Source organism: Salvelinus fontinalis, chromosome 4 (assembly GCF_029448725.1).
Source record: "Salvelinus fontinalis isolate EN_2023a chromosome 4, ASM2944872v1, whole genome shotgun sequence".
NCBI classification, from domain to species: Eukaryota; Metazoa; Chordata; class Actinopteri; order Salmoniformes; family Salmonidae; genus Salvelinus; species Salvelinus fontinalis.
Genome location: NC_074668.1, coordinates 67,222,178 through 67,241,259, shown reverse-complemented (window position 1 = coordinate 67,241,259; position 19,082 = coordinate 67,222,178). Strand labels below are relative to the sequence as shown.

At 44.4% G+C, this 19,082-nt stretch overlaps 1 protein-coding gene across 1 annotated transcript in view; it reads right to left on the bottom strand.

Annotated features, from left to right (window-relative positions):
• The window catches only part of LOC129854267 (PH domain leucine-rich repeat-containing protein phosphatase 2-like), a 52,971-nt gene that overhangs the window by 9,958 nt on the left and 23,931 nt on the right, over positions 1-19,082 (bottom strand). The window contains exons 6-14 of the mRNA XM_055921116.1: positions 14,383-14,537; positions 12,957-13,103; positions 10,548-10,778; positions 6,873-7,075; positions 6,690-6,750; positions 4,885-4,980; positions 4,007-4,162; positions 2,871-3,071; positions 2,477-2,639 (exon numbers count right to left, since the gene is read on the bottom strand). Coding sequence (XP_055777091.1) covers positions 2,477-2,639; positions 2,871-3,071; positions 4,007-4,162; positions 4,885-4,980; positions 6,690-6,750; positions 6,873-7,075; positions 10,548-10,778; positions 12,957-13,103; positions 14,383-14,537 — 1,413 coding nt within the window. The remainder of the gene's footprint in view (positions 1-2,476; positions 2,640-2,870; positions 3,072-4,006; positions 4,163-4,884; positions 4,981-6,689; positions 6,751-6,872; positions 7,076-10,547; positions 10,779-12,956; positions 13,104-14,382; positions 14,538-19,082) is intronic.

The following is a 19,082-nucleotide window of genomic DNA, read 5'->3' as shown; positions in this document are numbered from 1 at the left end:
AATTGTCAAAAAACTATTTGAGGAGATAGGAAACCCCATCTTAACTGTTAAATGTCTTTACAAATCATCCATATGCACTGCCGTTCAAAAGTTTGGGGTCACTTAGAAATGTTCTTGTTTTTTAAAGAAAAGCTACTTTTTTACCGACTCCGGGATGCTGGCCTTCTAGGCAGAGTTGCAAAGAAAAAGCCACATCTCAGACTGGCCAATAAAAATAAAAGATTGGCAAAAAGGACACAGACACTGGCCAGCATCCCAGAGTCGCCTCTTCACTGTTGACGTTGAGACTGGTGTTTTGCAGGCACAATTTGATGAAGCTGCCAGTTGAGGACTTGTGAGGCGTCTGTTTCTCAAACTAGACACACTAATGTACTTGTCCTTTCGCTCAGTTGTGCACCGAGGCCTCCCACTCCTCTTTCTATTCTGGTTAGAGCCAGTTTGCGCTGTTCTGTGAAGGGAGTAGTACACAGCGTTTTACGAGATCTTCAGTTTCTTGGCTATTTCTCGCATGGAATAGCCTTCGTTTCTCAGAACAAAAATAGACTGACGAGTTTCAGAAGAAAGTTATTTGTTTCTGGACATTTTGAGCCTGTAATCGAACCCACAAATGCTGATGCTCCAGATACTCAACTAGTCTAAAGAAGGCCAGTTGTATTGCTTCTTTAATCAGAACAGTTTTCAGCTGTGCTAACATAATTGCAAAAGGGTTTTCTAATGATCAATTAGCCTTTTAAAATGATGAACTTGGATTAGCTAACACAACCTGCCATTGGAACTCAGGAGTGATGGTTGCTGATAATGGGCCTATGTAGATATTCCATAATTTTTTTAATCAGCCGTTTCCAGCTACAATAGTCATTTACAACATTAACAAATGTCTACACTGTATTTCTGATCAATTTCATGTTATTTTAAATTGACAAAAAAGTTGCTTTTCTTTCAAAAGCAAGGACATTTCTAATTGACCCCAAACTTTTGAACGGTAGTGTATATCTACAGAAATAAGACAGATCCTGCTTCTGTTGCCTGTTTGAGTGTTTGTTTAATAGCCTACTGATTCCGTGAACACCAAGTCTCATGCAACAGCAAAATGTCAGATAAAGCAATTTCACAGATTCGTCTGTTTTTAATCTTTGCTATGCTGTAATTTAGGTTTTACAATTTTTGGGGGTTAGTACAGACCGGTATTACTTATAATGTATTTAGATTTGTTTACACTGTTCCAAACAGGCGGGAAAATGATATTGTAATCTAACAGCACCTGTTTGTCACACATAATATGCACCCAGCTCTCGCTCCTATACCCTCCTTTTCCTTGATCTCCTTCTTATTGTTATTGTTACAATTATCATTATGAGCATCATTATAATAATAAGTCATGTCGTTATCATTAGTAGGCTTGGTATAGTATCCTTGTATAACCACCATCGAGCTGTAGGCCTAAGAGCGTGTCCTGTTTAGCATTAATACCGTAACTTACCTAGACCTATATTTCAATATATAGGCTACTGTACCAATCAATCATCAATTCGTTCATGCCATCACACAGCATATGAGACATTCATGCTTTGAAATGCAATCAAGCATTTTTGTTTTAAAATTAAATAACAAAGGGGGCTTTGAATAATTAGCCTAAACAATAAATAAACCTCAATTCACAAATGCATGCAACTGATTTTAGTCTGCTGTAATAAAGGCTTTACCTATTTATTTATTTTCGTTAGATCAGACTCTGGTACACTTATTTAGTGTTTTTTACACTGTTCTAAATGGTCAGAAAAAATCTAATATTTTAATCTAAACAGCAACTGTTTGGCACACAACCAGTAAACATTCGCCTGTTTTGAGTTTCTTTTTCACATCCTCCACATCCATTTTGCTGTCATGTGTTACTGTGTTCAGAATTTGTTATAACCAATTTATTGATGTGATTATGATAGGGCCTGACCTATAGCCTATTGGTCACATGTGATGAATACATGTTTCACGTAAAGAGAGAAAGGTTGAAGGAACAGGGAATGTTTTTTCTAAACAAATTAGAGATCTCGGTAACAGAACTTTTCAGTCAGAAACAGGTAATGGCTGTAATTATGTTGCAGCTTCAGCATGGACATCGCAATAAACACTTGCTGTGCTGGGGTGCCTTTTTGCTGCAGCAGGGAGGAGAGAGACAGTGTGCACCAGTCACACAGGCACTCGCTGTCATTTCTTTTTTGACACAGTGTGACCATCGGGATCTTTGAGTCATTTGTGTATTAATTATTTAATCAAACAGTGGGCTTAAAGCATCAGACAAGCTCAGTGCAAATGTAGTTGATTTTATTAGGGTGTGTCTGTCTATATATGGAAAAATACATTTCAATGTTTTAACCAATCGATTGGTTGAAAGAACTGGACGACTCTCAGTCAACAAATATATATATATTTTTTTTAGTCGGGGGCAGCCCTAATATAAAGAGATATGAGTGAAACTGACCTTGATCTCTGGCAGGTTGAGGATCTCGGGGAACACACTGATGTGGTTGGAGTGTGCTATGAGGGTGTGTAGCCTCTTACAGCTGGACACGGTGGAGGGGATGGTCTTCAGCTTGTTGCCACTCAGATTCAGCTCCTCCAGCAGCTCCAGTTTACTCAGTTTACTGCACACACAGAGCAGTATAGAGATGTCTCCACCACAGAACAATGGCTCATATCAGATCTAGAGAATAGCTACAGTATATTAGGAGCAATAGAAAACATTTTATGTCTAGAGACGCAATCTCTAAAGTAGTGGTTAACCCCCTGTGTAGAATGCGTCCACTGATTGAAGGCATTTCCATTCTTCATAGGTACTGTATGAAGGCAGTATAACTGGGTGTGGAGTTGGTTACCTGGCAGGGAAAGAGAGCAGCTGGTTGTAGGCCATGTGCAAGACTCTGAGGTTCTGGTGTCCCACCAGCAGGGCAGCGCAGTTCTCATTCAGTTTGTTCCCCGTCAGGTACAGTTCCTGGAGAGTGCTGAGGCTCTCCTCTGATTGGCTGCTGGGGGGAATTATCTCCAGGGCATTGGCTGACACGTTCAAGTACTTTAGGCTAGGAGGAGGAGCAGAGAGCGATGTATGTAAATAGGAAAGAACCCAGAATTAATTGCCAGTGATACAAGTGATGTAAATGTGTAATATCAAGTCAACATCAGATGATTTAGACATAACTTCCTCTTAAAGCTGTTATGACAGAGGAGAGTTAAATGCTCTTGTTACCAACACTCAGGCCATAAATTTCCTTTAACAAAACAGATTCAGATAAAGGATGACAGGGAGAAAATCAATAAGAATACATCTTCTAGTGGTGGCTCTTTTAAAACACTGAGAAACAAACGTTGTTGACCAATGAGGCACTTTACAGCCGTCACACTGGCGCTCGATGTCTCAGCATGGGAGACAGAGTAGAGTAGCCCAGGCCTAATGGGTGCCCAGGAAACAGTAGAGCGTCAGGCTGTTGGTGGAGGGGGGGGGCTCACGTTACAGTCCGACTCTCTGACTGGTCCACAGAGCCACACCCTCCAGAGCCTGGCAGACACAGCCCAGTGGACCCAGTCAGTCCACCTCTACTGGAGCAGGTAACCAGGGCCATCACATGTCTACGTGAAGTAAGACATCTCTTACAGACTGCAAACCAATTTAAGCTAGATACATCAACCACATCAAATATTTATACTATATTTCTACTGCATGATGTAAGGAGGATGTACTGTAGGGCAGTGTTTCATTTCAATATTCCCAATCCTGTTTTGTCCTTTAATTGGTTGTTGTGGTTGAATAGAGGCACAGTGCCACTGCTGCTCCGGGGTTTAAAGCAGCAGCAGTAGCGTCCTCGGGCCCAGGGGAGACAGAGCATCAGCTGCAGCCTTCAAAACACCGGTCAGGAATGGAGAGAGAGGCAGAGAGGGGGAGAGAGAGGACAAACGCCAAAGAGAAGGGTAGGCGAGAGGGTGGTGTGAAGAGAGAGAGGAAGGGGGATTGACCCACTTTAAGGCCTTGTAGAAGAGGCTCTCCGGGAGCTCGCCTAGCTTGTTGTGCTGGAGGTCGAGTACTTCCAGGGGGACGTGGTCAAGTAGGTCAGGCAGTCTCTGGAGCCTATTGTTCCCAGCCAGCAGCTTCCTCAGACTCAGGCTGCTGAGCAGTCTAGCGGAGAGGGAGATGAAAAGAAAGAGCTAAAGAGAGAGAGAACATCTCCTGCTGTGAATTTGATCACTTCTGAAACTGGGGGAAATCTTGATGTACAGAAACTCCACAGCCAACAAATCCATCAACGTCTTTTTCAACTTGGCAGCCTAAAGATACCAACACAGCACAATTTACTCCAGAAAGAATAACAGAGGTCTCATCTGCAGCTACGCCGTCAAGACGAATATTATCTTGTTTGCGAAGGCTTTGGTCTATTCAAATGCAAATATAGTTGTGTTAAAGGGTAACGTTAAATGATGGGTGCTTTGAGCAGAGTGCTCCAGCACTGTCATACTGAGATCACAGTCTGCTGACAGAAAGACGACAAGCTGTACGTTGGCTTCACACAGCCAATGAAATCCTCTCATCAGCTGACTGTCAACACATCTGCTGATGTTTTAGGCACAGTTATTTCTGGCCGGACATTGGCTAAATGATGCCCAATGTTAATCAGATTAACATGGTGCTCGTTCTAATAATAATTGCAGAATGTTTAAAAGCCAAATCCGAATGATACGAGATGGACAGGTTAAACATATAGCACAACATGATGGACAAAGTAACGGCCTTTAATATACCTTAACAAATACGCATGTTTAGAACATCTTTAGATGCATAACTAGATGAGTTGGAAGTGAGGAGTTTGAGAAGGACGAACTAGTCCTCGTAGGGAGACTAACCTGGCTGGTAGTTCAGACAGGAAGTTATGTGTAACATCCAGCACCTCCACCTTCCTACTGTCACACACCCAGTCTGGAAGGTACTCCAGCAGGTTCCTTTTCACAGAGGTCACAGTCAACACAGTGGTCAGAGGAGATAAGACCTTTTTACCTCCAACTGTACATATACAGTGCATTTGGAAAGTATTCAGACCCCTTGACTTTTTCCACATTTTGTTACGTTACAGCCTTATTCTAAAATGGATTAAATTGTTTTTTCCCCCTCATCAATCGGCACACAATACCCCATAAAGACAAAGCAAAAAACTGAAATATCACATTTACAAGTATTCAGACCTTTTACTCAGTACTTTGCTGAAGCACTTTTGGCAGCAATTACAGCCTCAAGTCTTAGGTATGACGCTACAAGCTTCGCACACCTGTATTTCCATTCTTCTCTGCAGATCCTTTCAAGCTCTGTCAGGTTGGGTGGGGAGTGTTGCTGCACAGCTATTTTCAGGTCTCTCCAGAGATGTTCGATCGGGTTCAAGTGTGGGCTCTGGCTGGGCCACTCAAGGACATTCATAGACTTATCCGAAGCCACTCCTGCGTTGCCTTGGCTGTGTGCTTAGTGTCATTGTCCTGTTGGAAGGTGAACCTTCACCCCAGCCTGAGGCCCAGATTGCTCTGGAGCAGGTTTTCATCAAGGATCTCTCTGTACTTTGCTCTCCTCGATCTTGACTAGTGTCCAAGTCCCTGCCACTGAAAAACATCCACACAGCATGATGCTGCCACCACGCTTCACCGTAGGGATGGTGCCAGGTTACCTCCAGACATGACGCTTGGCATTCAGGCAAAAAATAATAATCTTGGTTTCATCAGACCAGAGAATCTTTTTTTTCATGGTCAGAGTCCTTTAGGTGCCTTTTGGCAAACTCCTAGCGGGCTGTCATGTGCCTTTTACTAATCAGTGGCTTCCATCTGGCCACTCTATCATAAAGGCCTGATGGGTGGAGTGCTGCAGGGATGGTTGTCCTTCTGGAAGGTTCTCATCTCCACAGAGGAACTCCGGAGCACTTTCAGAGTGACCACTGGGTTCTTGGTCACCTCCCTGACCAAGGCCCATCTCCCCCGATTACTCAGATTGGCTGGGCGGCCAGCTCTAGCAAGAGTCTTGGTGGTTCCAAACTTCTTCCATTTAAGAATGATGGAGGCCACTGTGTTCTTGGGGACCTTCAATGCTGCAGAAATGTTTTGGTACCCTTCCCCCTCGACACAATCCTGTCTCAGAGCTCTATCTACAATTCTTTCGACCTCATGGCTTGGTTTTTGCTCTGACATGCACTGTCAACTGTGGGACCTTATATAGACAGGTGTGTGCCTTTCCAAATAATGTCCAATCACTTGAATTTACCACAGGTGGACTCCAATCATGTTGTAGAAACATCTCAAGGATGATCAATGGAAACAGGGTGCACCTGAGTTCAATTTCGAGTCTAATAGCAAAGGGTGTAAATAAGATATTTGTTTTTTATTTTATATACATTTGCTAATATTTCTAAAAACCCGCTTTTGCTTTGTCATTATGGGGTATCGTATGTAGATTGATGAAGAAAATTGTTTTATTTAATCAATTTTAGAATAAGGCTGTAATGTAACTAAATGTGGAAAAGTGAAGAGGTCTGGATACGAATGCACTGTATATGAAAAAAGGTACCAATATACCAAGTTCATGATGAGAAGAATAATGTTGATGGATTAATAACATGATTAACACCTCTTCCTTACTGATTGAGAAACTGAGGACCTGGCCACACAGCACTCACCGTGATAGGTCCATCTGTGTCAGCTGGTTGGGTACTGGGTAGATGTTGACTGTGGTCAGGCCTGTGGGTAGAGGAAAAGCAGTGATCAGCAGCCAAGCTAGTGATGGCTATATGCATTATGTAACAGTAACAGTGGTAGAGGGCCTGGAAAGACAGGGCCAGGGAGGGAGGTGCTCCACTCACGGTTGCTGCTGGCGTGGAGTGTGCGCAGGGTGAAGCCACTCAGTGTTAGTGCCCTCAGCTGGTTTCTCTGACAGTGCAAGGTTTCCAGGCTGCAGATGGAGCTCAGGTCCAGGGTGGCCAAGTGGTTGTCCCTCAGGTCTAGCTGGGTCACCTGCTTCACTGCCTCCAGGGCCTCACTCTTCACCCAGCGTAGACCGTTCAGCCTGCTTACAGTACACAGCATTAACACCCAGGCCTCATACGGTACACAGCATTAACACCCAGGCGTCATACGGTACACAGCATTAACACCCAGGCCTCATACGGTACACAGCATTAACACCCAGGCCTCATACGGTACACAGTATTAACAACAAGGCCTCATACGGTACACAGCATTAACACCCAGGCCTCATACGGTACACAGCATTAACACCCAGGCCTCATACGGTACACAGTATTAACAACAAGGCCTCATACGGTACACAGTATTAACAACAAGGCCTCATACGGTACACAGCATTAACACCCAGGCCTCATACGGTACACAGTATTAACAACAAGGCCTCATACGGTACACAGCATTAACACCCAGGCCTCATACGGTACACAGCATTAACACCCAGGCCTCATACGGTACACAGTATTAACACCCAGGCCTCATACGGTACACAGTATTAACAACAAGGCCTCATACGGTACACAGCATTAAAACCCAGGCCTCATACGGTACACAGCATTAACACCCAGGCCTCATACGGTACACAGCATTAACACCCAGGCCTCATGCGGTACACAGCATTAACACCCAGGCCTCATACGGTACACAGCATTAACACCCAGGCCTCATGCGGTACACAGCATTAACACCCAGGCCTCATACGGTACAAAGCATTAACACCCAGGCCTCATACGGTACACAGCATTAACACCCAGGCCTCATACGGTACACAGCATTAACACCCAGGCCTCATACGGTACACAACATTAACACCCAGGCCTCATACGGTACACAGTATTAACAACAAGGCCTCATACGGTACACAGCATTAACACCCAGGCCTCATACGGTACACAGCATTAACACCCAGGCCTCATACGGTACGCAGCATTAACACCCATGCCTCATACGGTACACAGCATTAACACCCAGGCCTCATATGGTACACAGCATTAACACCCAGGCCTCATACGGTACACAGCATTAACACCCAGGCCTCATACGGTACACAACATTAACAACAAGGCCTCATACAATACACAGTATTAACAACAAGGCCTCATACGGTACACAGCATTAACACCCAGGCCTCATACGGTACACAGCATTAACACCCAGGCCTCATACGGTACGCAGCATTAACACCCATGCCTCATACGGTACACAGCATTAACACCCAGGCCTCATACGGTACACAGCATTAACACCCAGGCCTCATACGGTACACAGCATTAACACCCAGGCCTCATACGGTACACAGCATTAACACCCAGGCCTCATACGGTACACAGTATTAACAACAAGGCCTCATACGGTACACAGTATTAACACCCAGGCCTCATACGGTACACAGCATTAACACCCAGGCCTCATACGGTACGCAGCATTAACACCCAGGCCTCATACGGTACACAGCATTAACACCCAGGCCTCATACGGTACACAGCATTAACACCCAGGCCTCATACGGTACACAGCATTAACACCCAGGCCTCATACGGTACACAGCATTAACACCCAGGCCTCATACGGTACACAGTATTAACAACAAGGCCTCATACGGTACACAGTATTAACACCCAGGCCTCATACGGTACACAGTATTAACACCCAGGCCTGATACGGTACACAGCATTAACACCCAGGCCTCATACGGTACACAGTATTAACACCCAGGCCTCATACGGTACACAGCATTAACACCCAGGCCTCATACGGTACACAGCATTAACACCCAGGCGTCATACGGTACACAGTATTAACAACAAGGCCTCATACGGTACACAGTATTAACACCCAGGCCTCATACGGTACACAGTATTAACACCAAGGCGTCATACGGTACACAGCATTACCACCAAGGCCTCATACGGTACACAGCATTAACACCCAGGCATCATACGGTACACAGCATTAACACCCAGGCCTCATACGGTACACAGTATTAACACCCAGGCTTCATACAGTACGTAAGGGAAAATCAACAAGGGGCTATGCATTCACGACGTGGAAGGTGTGTTCCAACACGACGCGCTAGCGGAGTGGAACTGACCTTTCAAGGAGTTGCATTTTCCAGAGAATACAGAGCCCCAAGTTGATTATCCCCTTTTATACCATAATAATACTATGATTTAACACATTTACCGCTAGAAATGTGTTAATTTAACAATGTCAATAATGTTTTCAATTTGACTTTGCTTTCAAAAGCAGCTCAAACATAGAACATGTAAGAACTATAGCCATTGAATTCTACCCTGCTGATATACCGTGCGTTATAGGGAAATAATGCACACTCTAGTAGGCCCTTCAAGGCAGTCAGAAATTAGTATTCAACAATACCATGGTATAAACAGCATTATTAACTGGGTGATTCGAGCCCTGATTGCTGATTGGTTGACAGCGGTGGTATACCACGGGTATGAGAAAACATGTATTTTTACTGCTTTAATTACGATCGTAACCAGTTTATAATAGTAATAAGGCACCTCGGGATGTGTGGTATATGGCCAATATACCACGGCTAAGGGCTGTATCCAATGAGTCGTGCCTAAGAACAGCCCTTAGCCGTGGTATATTGGCCATATACCACACACCCTCGGACCTTATTGCTTAATTAACACACAGGCCTCATACACATAGAATTAAGATATTAACATCAACATGATGTTAAAGCACTGGCTTCAGACAAACAGAACACTGGGTTAGAATGCTGACAGCAGACATAGACACAAGACAGAATATAGTCAGCAACTAGAAAAAAAGTATTGGTGCTCCCCCTCCAAACCAGAGGCCAGTTCAGGTGAGGAGTGGAGAAAAGCATTAGTCCATCCATCCTCTTTGCCTGGCTGATGAGTTCCAGACTGCCCCTGTGTGTCTCCCTGATCTGATCTCACTCCGCAGTACCTCTACTCTCCCTTTTATGATCCCAACTGGCCTCCTAATCCTGCAGGCACCCAGCCCCCATAAATCCAGCCCATCCCTCCACCCAATAACTAATTCTCAAGGTGAGGCAGAGAAAGAGAGAGGGCGCAAGAGAGGTAGAAAAATGGGAGGAGAGAGATGAATAACGACTAAACTTTAAAACAGTGACAGGGAATCAAGGGGGTGATACTGCAGGTTTTTAGGGGATCAACCTCACTATCAATGGCTGCATCAGAGCTGGATAGAGAGATGAGAAAGGCATTTTATATGAAAATGGCTAGGTGAGGCAGGGTCAGGCATCGGGGTGTGGGGCATTGGGGGGGGGGGGGGGGGTTGAACTGCTGCTGCCAACTCTGAGATTTACTAACAGGGGAGCTCTTATTACCATTGTGTATTGATCCTGCATTATGCATGCTGTGACTGATGAGTAGTGTGTATACTGAGGGATGAGGGAGGGAGAGAGTGAGAAAGAGACAGCGAGCGAGAAATAGGAATAGAAAGAAAGACGGGGGGCCCGTACGACGCAAAGAGTACAGACTGGTCTAGTTCCTCACCGCAGGTCGATGTTCTTGAGGTGGCTCATTCTGGCAAGGATCCCCAGCTCCAGGGTCTCCACCCTGTTCCCAGCCATGGCTAGCCTGTCCATGCCACTCAGCCTATCCAGCACACCAGGGATGTGGGGGAAGTTGTTGAAGGAAAGCCCCAGGCTGCTGAGCTGAGCTAGGCCGCCAAGCTCTTCAGGGAGGAAGCTCAACTGATTCCCATCCAGAGACAGGGTCTGCAGACTGGGGGACAGAAACTGACATATGCATTTCTTTCATCTGTTTTCTGAGGATACACAACTGTTTGGCATTCCATAATGAGAGGTGAAAACGTCAGTGTTTGTATATTTGAAAATCATGCTGCAGTAAGTGAGCTGAGAGCATGAAAACTGGCCTGATTTTAAAGCTTTTATTTAATCTCATTGCATAACAACAAACAGCTGAACTTAATGCATTGGTTCAATAAAAAATAAAAAAAAACACACACACAGAGCTATAACATGATCAATAATGATTCATTGCTAAGAGGAGCATGTGGGCTCATGTGGCCAGAAAGGGGCTAATGTGAAGAGGCGAGCAGCGGGGCGAGTGGAGTGTACTGCACCCAGCAGCACAAAATGTCCAACCCAACATCCAGTACATAGAGGAACTGATACTCATACTCATATTGACCACCATGGAATTACACCCTACCTAACACAGCTAGAGTGGGAATATTAGAATGTACTCTATACCAAACTGAAAAGATTCAGTTGAAGTCGGAAGTTTACATACACATTAGACAAATACATTTAAACAATTCCTGACATTTAATCCGAGTAAAAATTCCCTGTCTTAGGTCAGTTAGGATCACCACTTTATTTTAAGAATGTGAAATTTCAGAATAATAGTAGAGAGAATGATTTCTTTCAGCTTTTATTTCTTTCATCACATTCCCAGTGGGTCAAAAGATTACATACACTCAATTAGTATTTGGTAGCATTGCCATTAAATTGTTTAAATTGGGTCAAACATTTTGGGTAGCCTTCCACAAGCTTCCCACAATAAGTTGGGTGAATTTTGGCCCATTCCTCCTGACAGAGCTGGTGTAACTGAGTCAGGTTTGTAGGCCTCCTTGCGCACACATACTTTTTCAGTTCTGCCCACAAATTGTCTATGGGATTGACGTCAGGGCTCTGTGATGGCCACACCAATACCTTGACTTTGTTGTCCTTAAGCTATTTTGCCACAACTTTGGAAGTATGCTTGGGGTCATTGTCCATTTGGAAGACCCATTTGCGACCAAGCTTTTAACTTCCTGACTGACGTCTTGAGATGTTGCTTCAATATATCCACAATTTCTCGCCATGATGCAATCTCTTTTGTGAAGTGCACTAGTCCCTCCTGCAGCAAAGCACCCCCACAACATGATGCTGCCACCCCCATGCTTCACGGTTGGGATGGTGTTCTTCGGCTTGCAAGCCTCCCCCTTAGTCCTCCAAACATAACGATGGTCATTATGGCCAAACAGTTCTATTTTTGTTTCATCAGACCAGAGGACATTTCTCCAAAAAGTACAATCTTTGTCCCCATGTGCAGTTGCAAACCGTAGTCTGGCTTTTTTTATGGCGGATTTGGAGCAGTGGCTTCTTCCTTGCTGAGCGGCTTTCATGTTATGTTGATATATGACTCGTTTTACTGTGGATATAGATACTTTTGTACCTGTTTCCTCCAGCATCTTCACATGGTCCTTTGCTGTTGTTCTGTGATTGATTTGCACTTTTCGCACCAAAGTACGTTCATCTCTAGGAGACAGAACGCGTCTCCTTCATGAGCGGTATGAGAGCTGAGTGGTCCCATGGTGTTTATACTTGCGTATTATTGTTTGGACAGATGAATGTGGTACCTTCAGGCGTTTGGAAATTGCTCCCAAGGATGAATCAGACTTGTGGAGGTCTTTTTTTTCCTGAGGTCTTCTCTGAGGTCTGATTTCTTTTGATTTTCCCATGATGTCAAGCAAAGAGGCACTGAGTTTGAAGGTAGACCTTGAAATACATCCACAGGTCACCTCCAATTGATTCAAATGATGTCAATTAGCCTATCAGAAGCTTCTAAAGCCATGACATCATTTTCTGGAATTTTCCAAACTGTTTAATGCACAGTAAACTTAGTGTATGTAAACTTCTGACCAACTGGAATTGTGATACAGTGACTTACAAGTGAAATAATCTGTCTGTAAACAATTGTTGGAAAGATGACTTGTGTCATGCACAAAGTAGATGTCCTAACCGACTTACCAAACTATAGTTTTGGCAACAAGAAATTTGTGGACTGGTTGAAAAACTAGTTTTAATGACTCCAACCTAAGTGTATGTAAACTTCCGACTTCAACTGTATATTTTTGGCGGACTGATATAGGGTGTATATGTGTGACTGTCTTACCTCTGGAGGTTGCCTATCTGTGCGGGGACAGTGTTCATGCCATTACAGGAGAGGTTGAGCTCTGTCAGGGTGAGGATCTCACATACAGACTCTGGAAACACTCCCAGGCGGTTATGTGAAAGATTCAGGCTCTTCAGCTGGGAAAACCTGTGGAGAAGGAAAGGGTTTGAAAGACTGGACCTGGCTTTTCTGACATGTTCATTGAATGACCAAATAGAAATATTTTATTCTTGTTGCAAAGCTTTGCTTGTTGCGACAAGTCTGATTATACAAATATATGTATTTTGTGGGCTCATTGTGTTGGTTCAGGTTGTCTCGCTCATCTTAATCGCTCCATTGGAATTTGTGTCCTCGTTACTACGGGCTGCTGACATTTGAGATTTTGGCATCGAGTCCTCTTCATGGACCGGTGGGTATCATATCCTTATCAAACCAAAATCCCATCTCACACACACACACACAGGCACACACAGGCACACACACAAAGTAGCAATACAAGCATTTTAGTGAATGAAGTGATGCAGAACGGATGGGGGATGGAGGTGGCCGCTGTGAGTCACAACGCATGTTGGAGCACAGACCACATCTGAGAAGAACCCCCCCCCCCCCCCCCCCAGGGCTCCATCAGCCTCCCTCACTCTCCTAGCCCTGCTCTGACTCTAAATACAGATAAAGGGAGTGACAGGAACACACAGAGAGAGAGACACAGACAGACAAGACACAGAGAGAGAGAGATGGAGTGATGTGTACATTTTATTCCTCTCAGCTACCCGGCACAGTAGATCCTCTAGAATGTGTTCTTTCCACAGCCCTTCACACACGTACACCACTTATTCCATCTCGGCCCTTCCTGTAATGCTTGCCATACAACAGGAAGTACTACAGAGAGTAGTAGATCATTAACATTTAATATAATTCTCTCTTTTGAGAATGCTAGCTTGTTCAAATATGCTCCAGTTGTACCATAGGAGTGGACATTGAGCTAAGCGCCCCTCCACCCTCCCACAAGGTGATATGCAGGCTGAACCACTGTCTCTGAGCAGACCACAAACGACAGATATACAGTCAGAAGAACTTATCAGCACCGACTAGACCATAAAACAAGATCTGTGATAAACAACGTACATACTTGTAGAACATCATATGACATGCTTACATAATGCATTTGGGTAAAACGGTCAGACTTTGTTGTAACATTACCACACATTGCATTGTAACAGTGAGGACAAGTTGATCTGTCGACGGATTAGGATTTAGTATTGAGGTAAGGGTGTTACTGGGCAGGTTGAGTTGGGAGATTTGGCAGGATTGGTATTGGGCTACAGGTTTTGCTTGGCATGTTTGGACTTCGTATTAGGTAGGGTTTTCCTGAGTAAAGTGTGTCAGTGGCTGGGTGCTGCCCTGCCTGGTGAGAGAGTGTATTTACCTGGGGAGGTTGAGCAGTCCTCCGGGGCCCTGCAGGGACATGAAGTTGTGTCGGAGGTTGAGGTGGGTGAGGTCCTGGCTGTAGAACAGGTACTCTGGCACCTCCTCCAGACTGTAGCATGACAGATCCACCAGGCTGATGGTCTGAGAAACCACCTGCAAACACAGGACATGTCCCTTTACTGTTTCCTGCTCCCAAATAGTTTTTTTAATGAAGCTTAGTGATAATAGAACAAGGTTTTGACCAGAAACCACCTGCATGGAGCAAATGAGGTTTGCACACAAACACACACAGAGTAACGGACAACTTTAATTAAAAAAGGTTGAGTCGGTTCAATAATGATTCGATCACAGAAGGGAAGTTGGAGTCATACGCTGTCTTCAGCATTACAGAACGATTTATGGAGCATTATAAATAAAGGAATACTGATAAGGTCATGTTGTGAGTCCATAACAAAACAGGATGTTCACACAGCTCTAGTGTTGTGGTCAAGTAGAGTTGGCAGCATGAGCTCCACAAAGGTGTGTGGTACTTAATCATGATCCTCACAGTAAGTGCTGTGTATATCCAGGGGTGGAAGTAGATTTCATTTCTTCCCAGAACGGGACCTTCTATGTGTGCAAGTGCTTTTAAAATTGTTTATAGTCCTAATCATAGAATTACATAGAATCCCTATTCATTTAATAGGATCTCTATGGGTCTAATAGTAAAGATTTGTCGTTTAACTTTCAAAATGTATAAGCTTACCTTTTAATGTGGCATACACAGAGTCATGATGTTTTCATCTGATTGTCAAACAATTACTTCAAAAGGCTCATGTACAGTAGGCTACCTGCACACTTTACTCTGGGATGGTGTAATCATTTTTTGAAAGGGGGGTGTGGAAATAAATTGTTTAAGCCTCATTTAGATCTTTTTCTGCTTATAATTTCCTACATTTGGTCGGCTACTTGTAAGCCACGGTGTCTATAATTAGATACATGCAGCTTCTTGTCAATACTTGATGCTTGCCTAAAAGACTAAATAAAGACTTGCTCACCAGAATGATGTCATAAATCATCAACAATCTACACTGAACAAAAATATATACGCAACATGTAAAGTGTTGGTCCTGTTACGTTCCCCAGTTTCTGTGTTCTGTTTTGTATTTGAGTGTGTGTTTCAGGAGATGGCTTCCTGAAGTACTCCCCAACCAGCTGATTGGTCAACCCCAGGCTAATTGGTGATTGGAGCTGACCCCGCCCCCTCGTCAAGAAGCAGCTGACTCTAATCACCATTGCCACCTGAAGATAAAAGCCAGTGTTCTGCCCAAGAGAGATTGAGAGAGATTGAGAGAGTTGAGATTTGGAGATTGAGAGAAATTAGATTGTGATATAGTGTTGGTTGTGTATCAGAAAGTGTGGTATGTACTGTTGTTGTTGGTAGCAGTTTTGCTATGTCCTGTGTTTGTGAAATCATTAATAATTACTCTGTTTCGTTTGTTCCCAGGGGGGAAGGAGAAGGCACTTTGGGAGTGTTTAGGCAAGAAGCCCGAGGGCATACATATACCCGTAGTATATTTACTGTCTAGGCACACTAGGTAAGACCTGGGCGGACCACCCCCTGTATTTTGGTTAGGGCACCAGGCGGTGTTAAGTTAGGTAAGTTAAGTGGGTAGGCAGGTTAGATAGGAGAGGGGGAACTTTGATATTTACTTTCTTTGCTTTGGTTCCGTCCAGCCCCTTTTCCCCATATTACCGTGTAAGAAAATAAATTCTAGTAAACGGTAAATTCTGCTTTTGTGTCATCCTTACTCGCACCTACAGTCCATACCTCTTGCACTTCAGAGAGTTGAGTTGCGTTCCCTCTTCTCAGAAGTGTGCGTAACAGTCCCATGTTTCATAAGTTGAAATAAAAGATCCCATAAATGTTCCATACGCACAAATAGCGTACTTCTTTCAAATGTTATGCACAAATTTGTTTACATCCCTGTTAGTGAGCATTTGATCCTTTGTCAAGATAATCCATCCACCTGACAGGTGTGGCATACCACTGGATGTCATAAGGTGAATGCACCAATTTGTAAGTCGCTCTGGATAAGAGCGTCTGCTAAATGACTTAAATGTAAATGTAAGAAGCTGATTGGACAGCATGATCATTACACAGGTGCACGTTGTGCTGGGGACAATAAAAGGCAACTTTAAAATGTGCAGTTTTGTCACACAACACAATGCCGCAGATGTCTCAAGTTGAGGGAGCGTGCAATTGCAGGAATGTCCACCAGAGAATTGAATGTTAATTTCTCTACTATAAGCCGCCTCCATCATTGCAGAGAATTTGGCAGTACATCCTACTGGCCTCAACTGCAGACCACGTGTAACCATGCCAGCTCAGGACCTCCACATCTGGCTTCTTCACCTGCAGGATCATCAGATCGTCAACAAAATCTTTGAAAATAATTGAAAAGCTGTGAAAACGATCCAACATGTTTCTGAGAATATTTCAATTAGTCTTTGATGGATATTTTATGTGGTTGAAAATTGAATACTTTCAGCTTCTACGTCGCTGATAGAAATTGCACTTTTAGGCAACACAGCACGGTCCCTAAACGCTAGAGGTCAACCGATTAATCGACATGGCCGATTAATGAGGGCCGATTTCAAGTTTTCATAACAATCGGTAATCTGCATTTTTGGACGCCGATTACATTGCATTCTACGAGGAAACTGCGTGGCAGGCTGACCACCTTTTACGCGAGTGCAGCAACAAGCCATGGTAAGTTGCTAGGTAGCATTAAACTTATCTTATAACAACAACAACAAAATTCTCCACATAATCACTAGTTAACTAAACATGGTTGATGATATTACTAGGTTAACTAGCTTGTCCTGCGTTGCAAAAAATCAATGCGGTGCCTGTTAATTAATCATCGAATCACAGCCTACTTCGCCAAACGGGGGATGATTTAAGCGCATTCGCGAAAAAAAGCACAATCGTTGCACGAATGTACCTAACCATAAACATCAATGCCTTTCTTAAAATCAATACACGGAAGTACACTGCTCAAAAAAATAAAGGGAACACTTAAACAACACAATGTAACTCCAAGTCAATCACACTTCTGTGAAATCAAACTGTCCACTTAGAAAGCAACACTGATTGACAATAAATTTCACATGCTGTTGTGCAAATGGAATAGACAAAAGGTGGAAATTATAGGCAATTAGTAAGACACCCCCCAAAACAGGAGTGATTCTGCAGGTGGTGACCACAGACCACTTCTCAGTTCCTATGCTTCCTGGCTGATGTTTTGGTCACTTTTGAATGCTGGCGGTGTTCTCACTCTAGTGGTAGCATGAGACGGAGTCTACAACCCACACAAGTGGCTCAGGTAGTGCAGTTCATCCAGGATGGCACATCAATGCGAACTGTGGCAAAAAGGTTTGCTGTGTCTGTCAGCGTAGTGTCCAGAGCATGCAGGCGCTACCAGGAGACAGGCCAGTACATCAGGAGACGTGGAGGAGGCCGTAGGAGGGCAACAACCCAGCAGCAGGACCGCTACCTCCGCCTTAGTGCAAGGAGGTGCACTGCCAGAGCCCTGCAAAATGACCTCCAGCAGGCCACAAAAGTGCATGTGTCAGCATATGGTCTCACAAGGGGTCTGAGGATCTCATCTCGGTACCTAATGGCAGTCAGGCTATCTCTGGCGAGCACATGGAGGGCTGTGCGGCCCCACAAAGAAATGCCACCCCACACCATGACTAACCCATCGCCAAACCGGTCATGCTGGAGGATGTTGCAGGCAGCAGAACGTTCTCCACGGCGTCTCCAGACTCTGTCACGTCTGTCACATGTGCTCATGTGCTAAGAGTGAACCTGCTTTCATCTGTGAAGAGCACAGGGCGCCAGTGGTGAATTTGCCAATCTTGGTGTTCTCTGGCAAATGCCAAACGTCCTGCACGGTGTTGGGCTGTAAGCACAACCCCCACCTGTGGACGTCGGGCCCTCATACCACCCTCATGGAGTCTGTTTCTGACCGTTTGAGCAGACACATGCACATTTGTGGCCTGCTGGAGGTCATTTTGCAGGGCTCTGGCAGTGCACCTCCTTGCACAAAGGCGGAGGTCCTGCTGCTGGGTTGTTGCCCTCCTACGGCCTCCTCCACGTCTCCTGATGTACTGGCCTGTCTCCTGGTAGCGCCTCCATGCTCTGAACACTACCCTGACAGACACAGCAAACCTTTTTGCCACAGCTCGCATTGATGTGCCATCCTGGATGAACTGCACTACCTGAGCCACTTGTGTGGGTTGTAGACTCCGTCTCATGCTACCACTAGTGAGAGCACCGCCAACATTCAAGTGACCAAAACATCAGCCAGGAAGCATAGGAACTGAGAAGTGGTCTGTGGTCACCACCTGCAGAATCACTCCTTTTTTGGGGGTGTCTTGCTAATTGCCTATAATTTCCACCTTTTGTCTATTCCATTTGCACAACAGCATGTGAAATTTATTGTCAATCAGTGTTGCTTCCTAAGTGGACAGTTTGATTTCACAGAAGTGTGATTGACTTGGAGTTACATTGTGTTGTTTAAGTGTTCCCTTTATTTTTTTGAGCAGTGTATATATATACACACACATATATATTTTTGAAAATCGGCTATTTTTGGTCCTCCAATAATCGGTATCAGCGTTGAAAAATCATAATCGGTCGACCTCTACTAT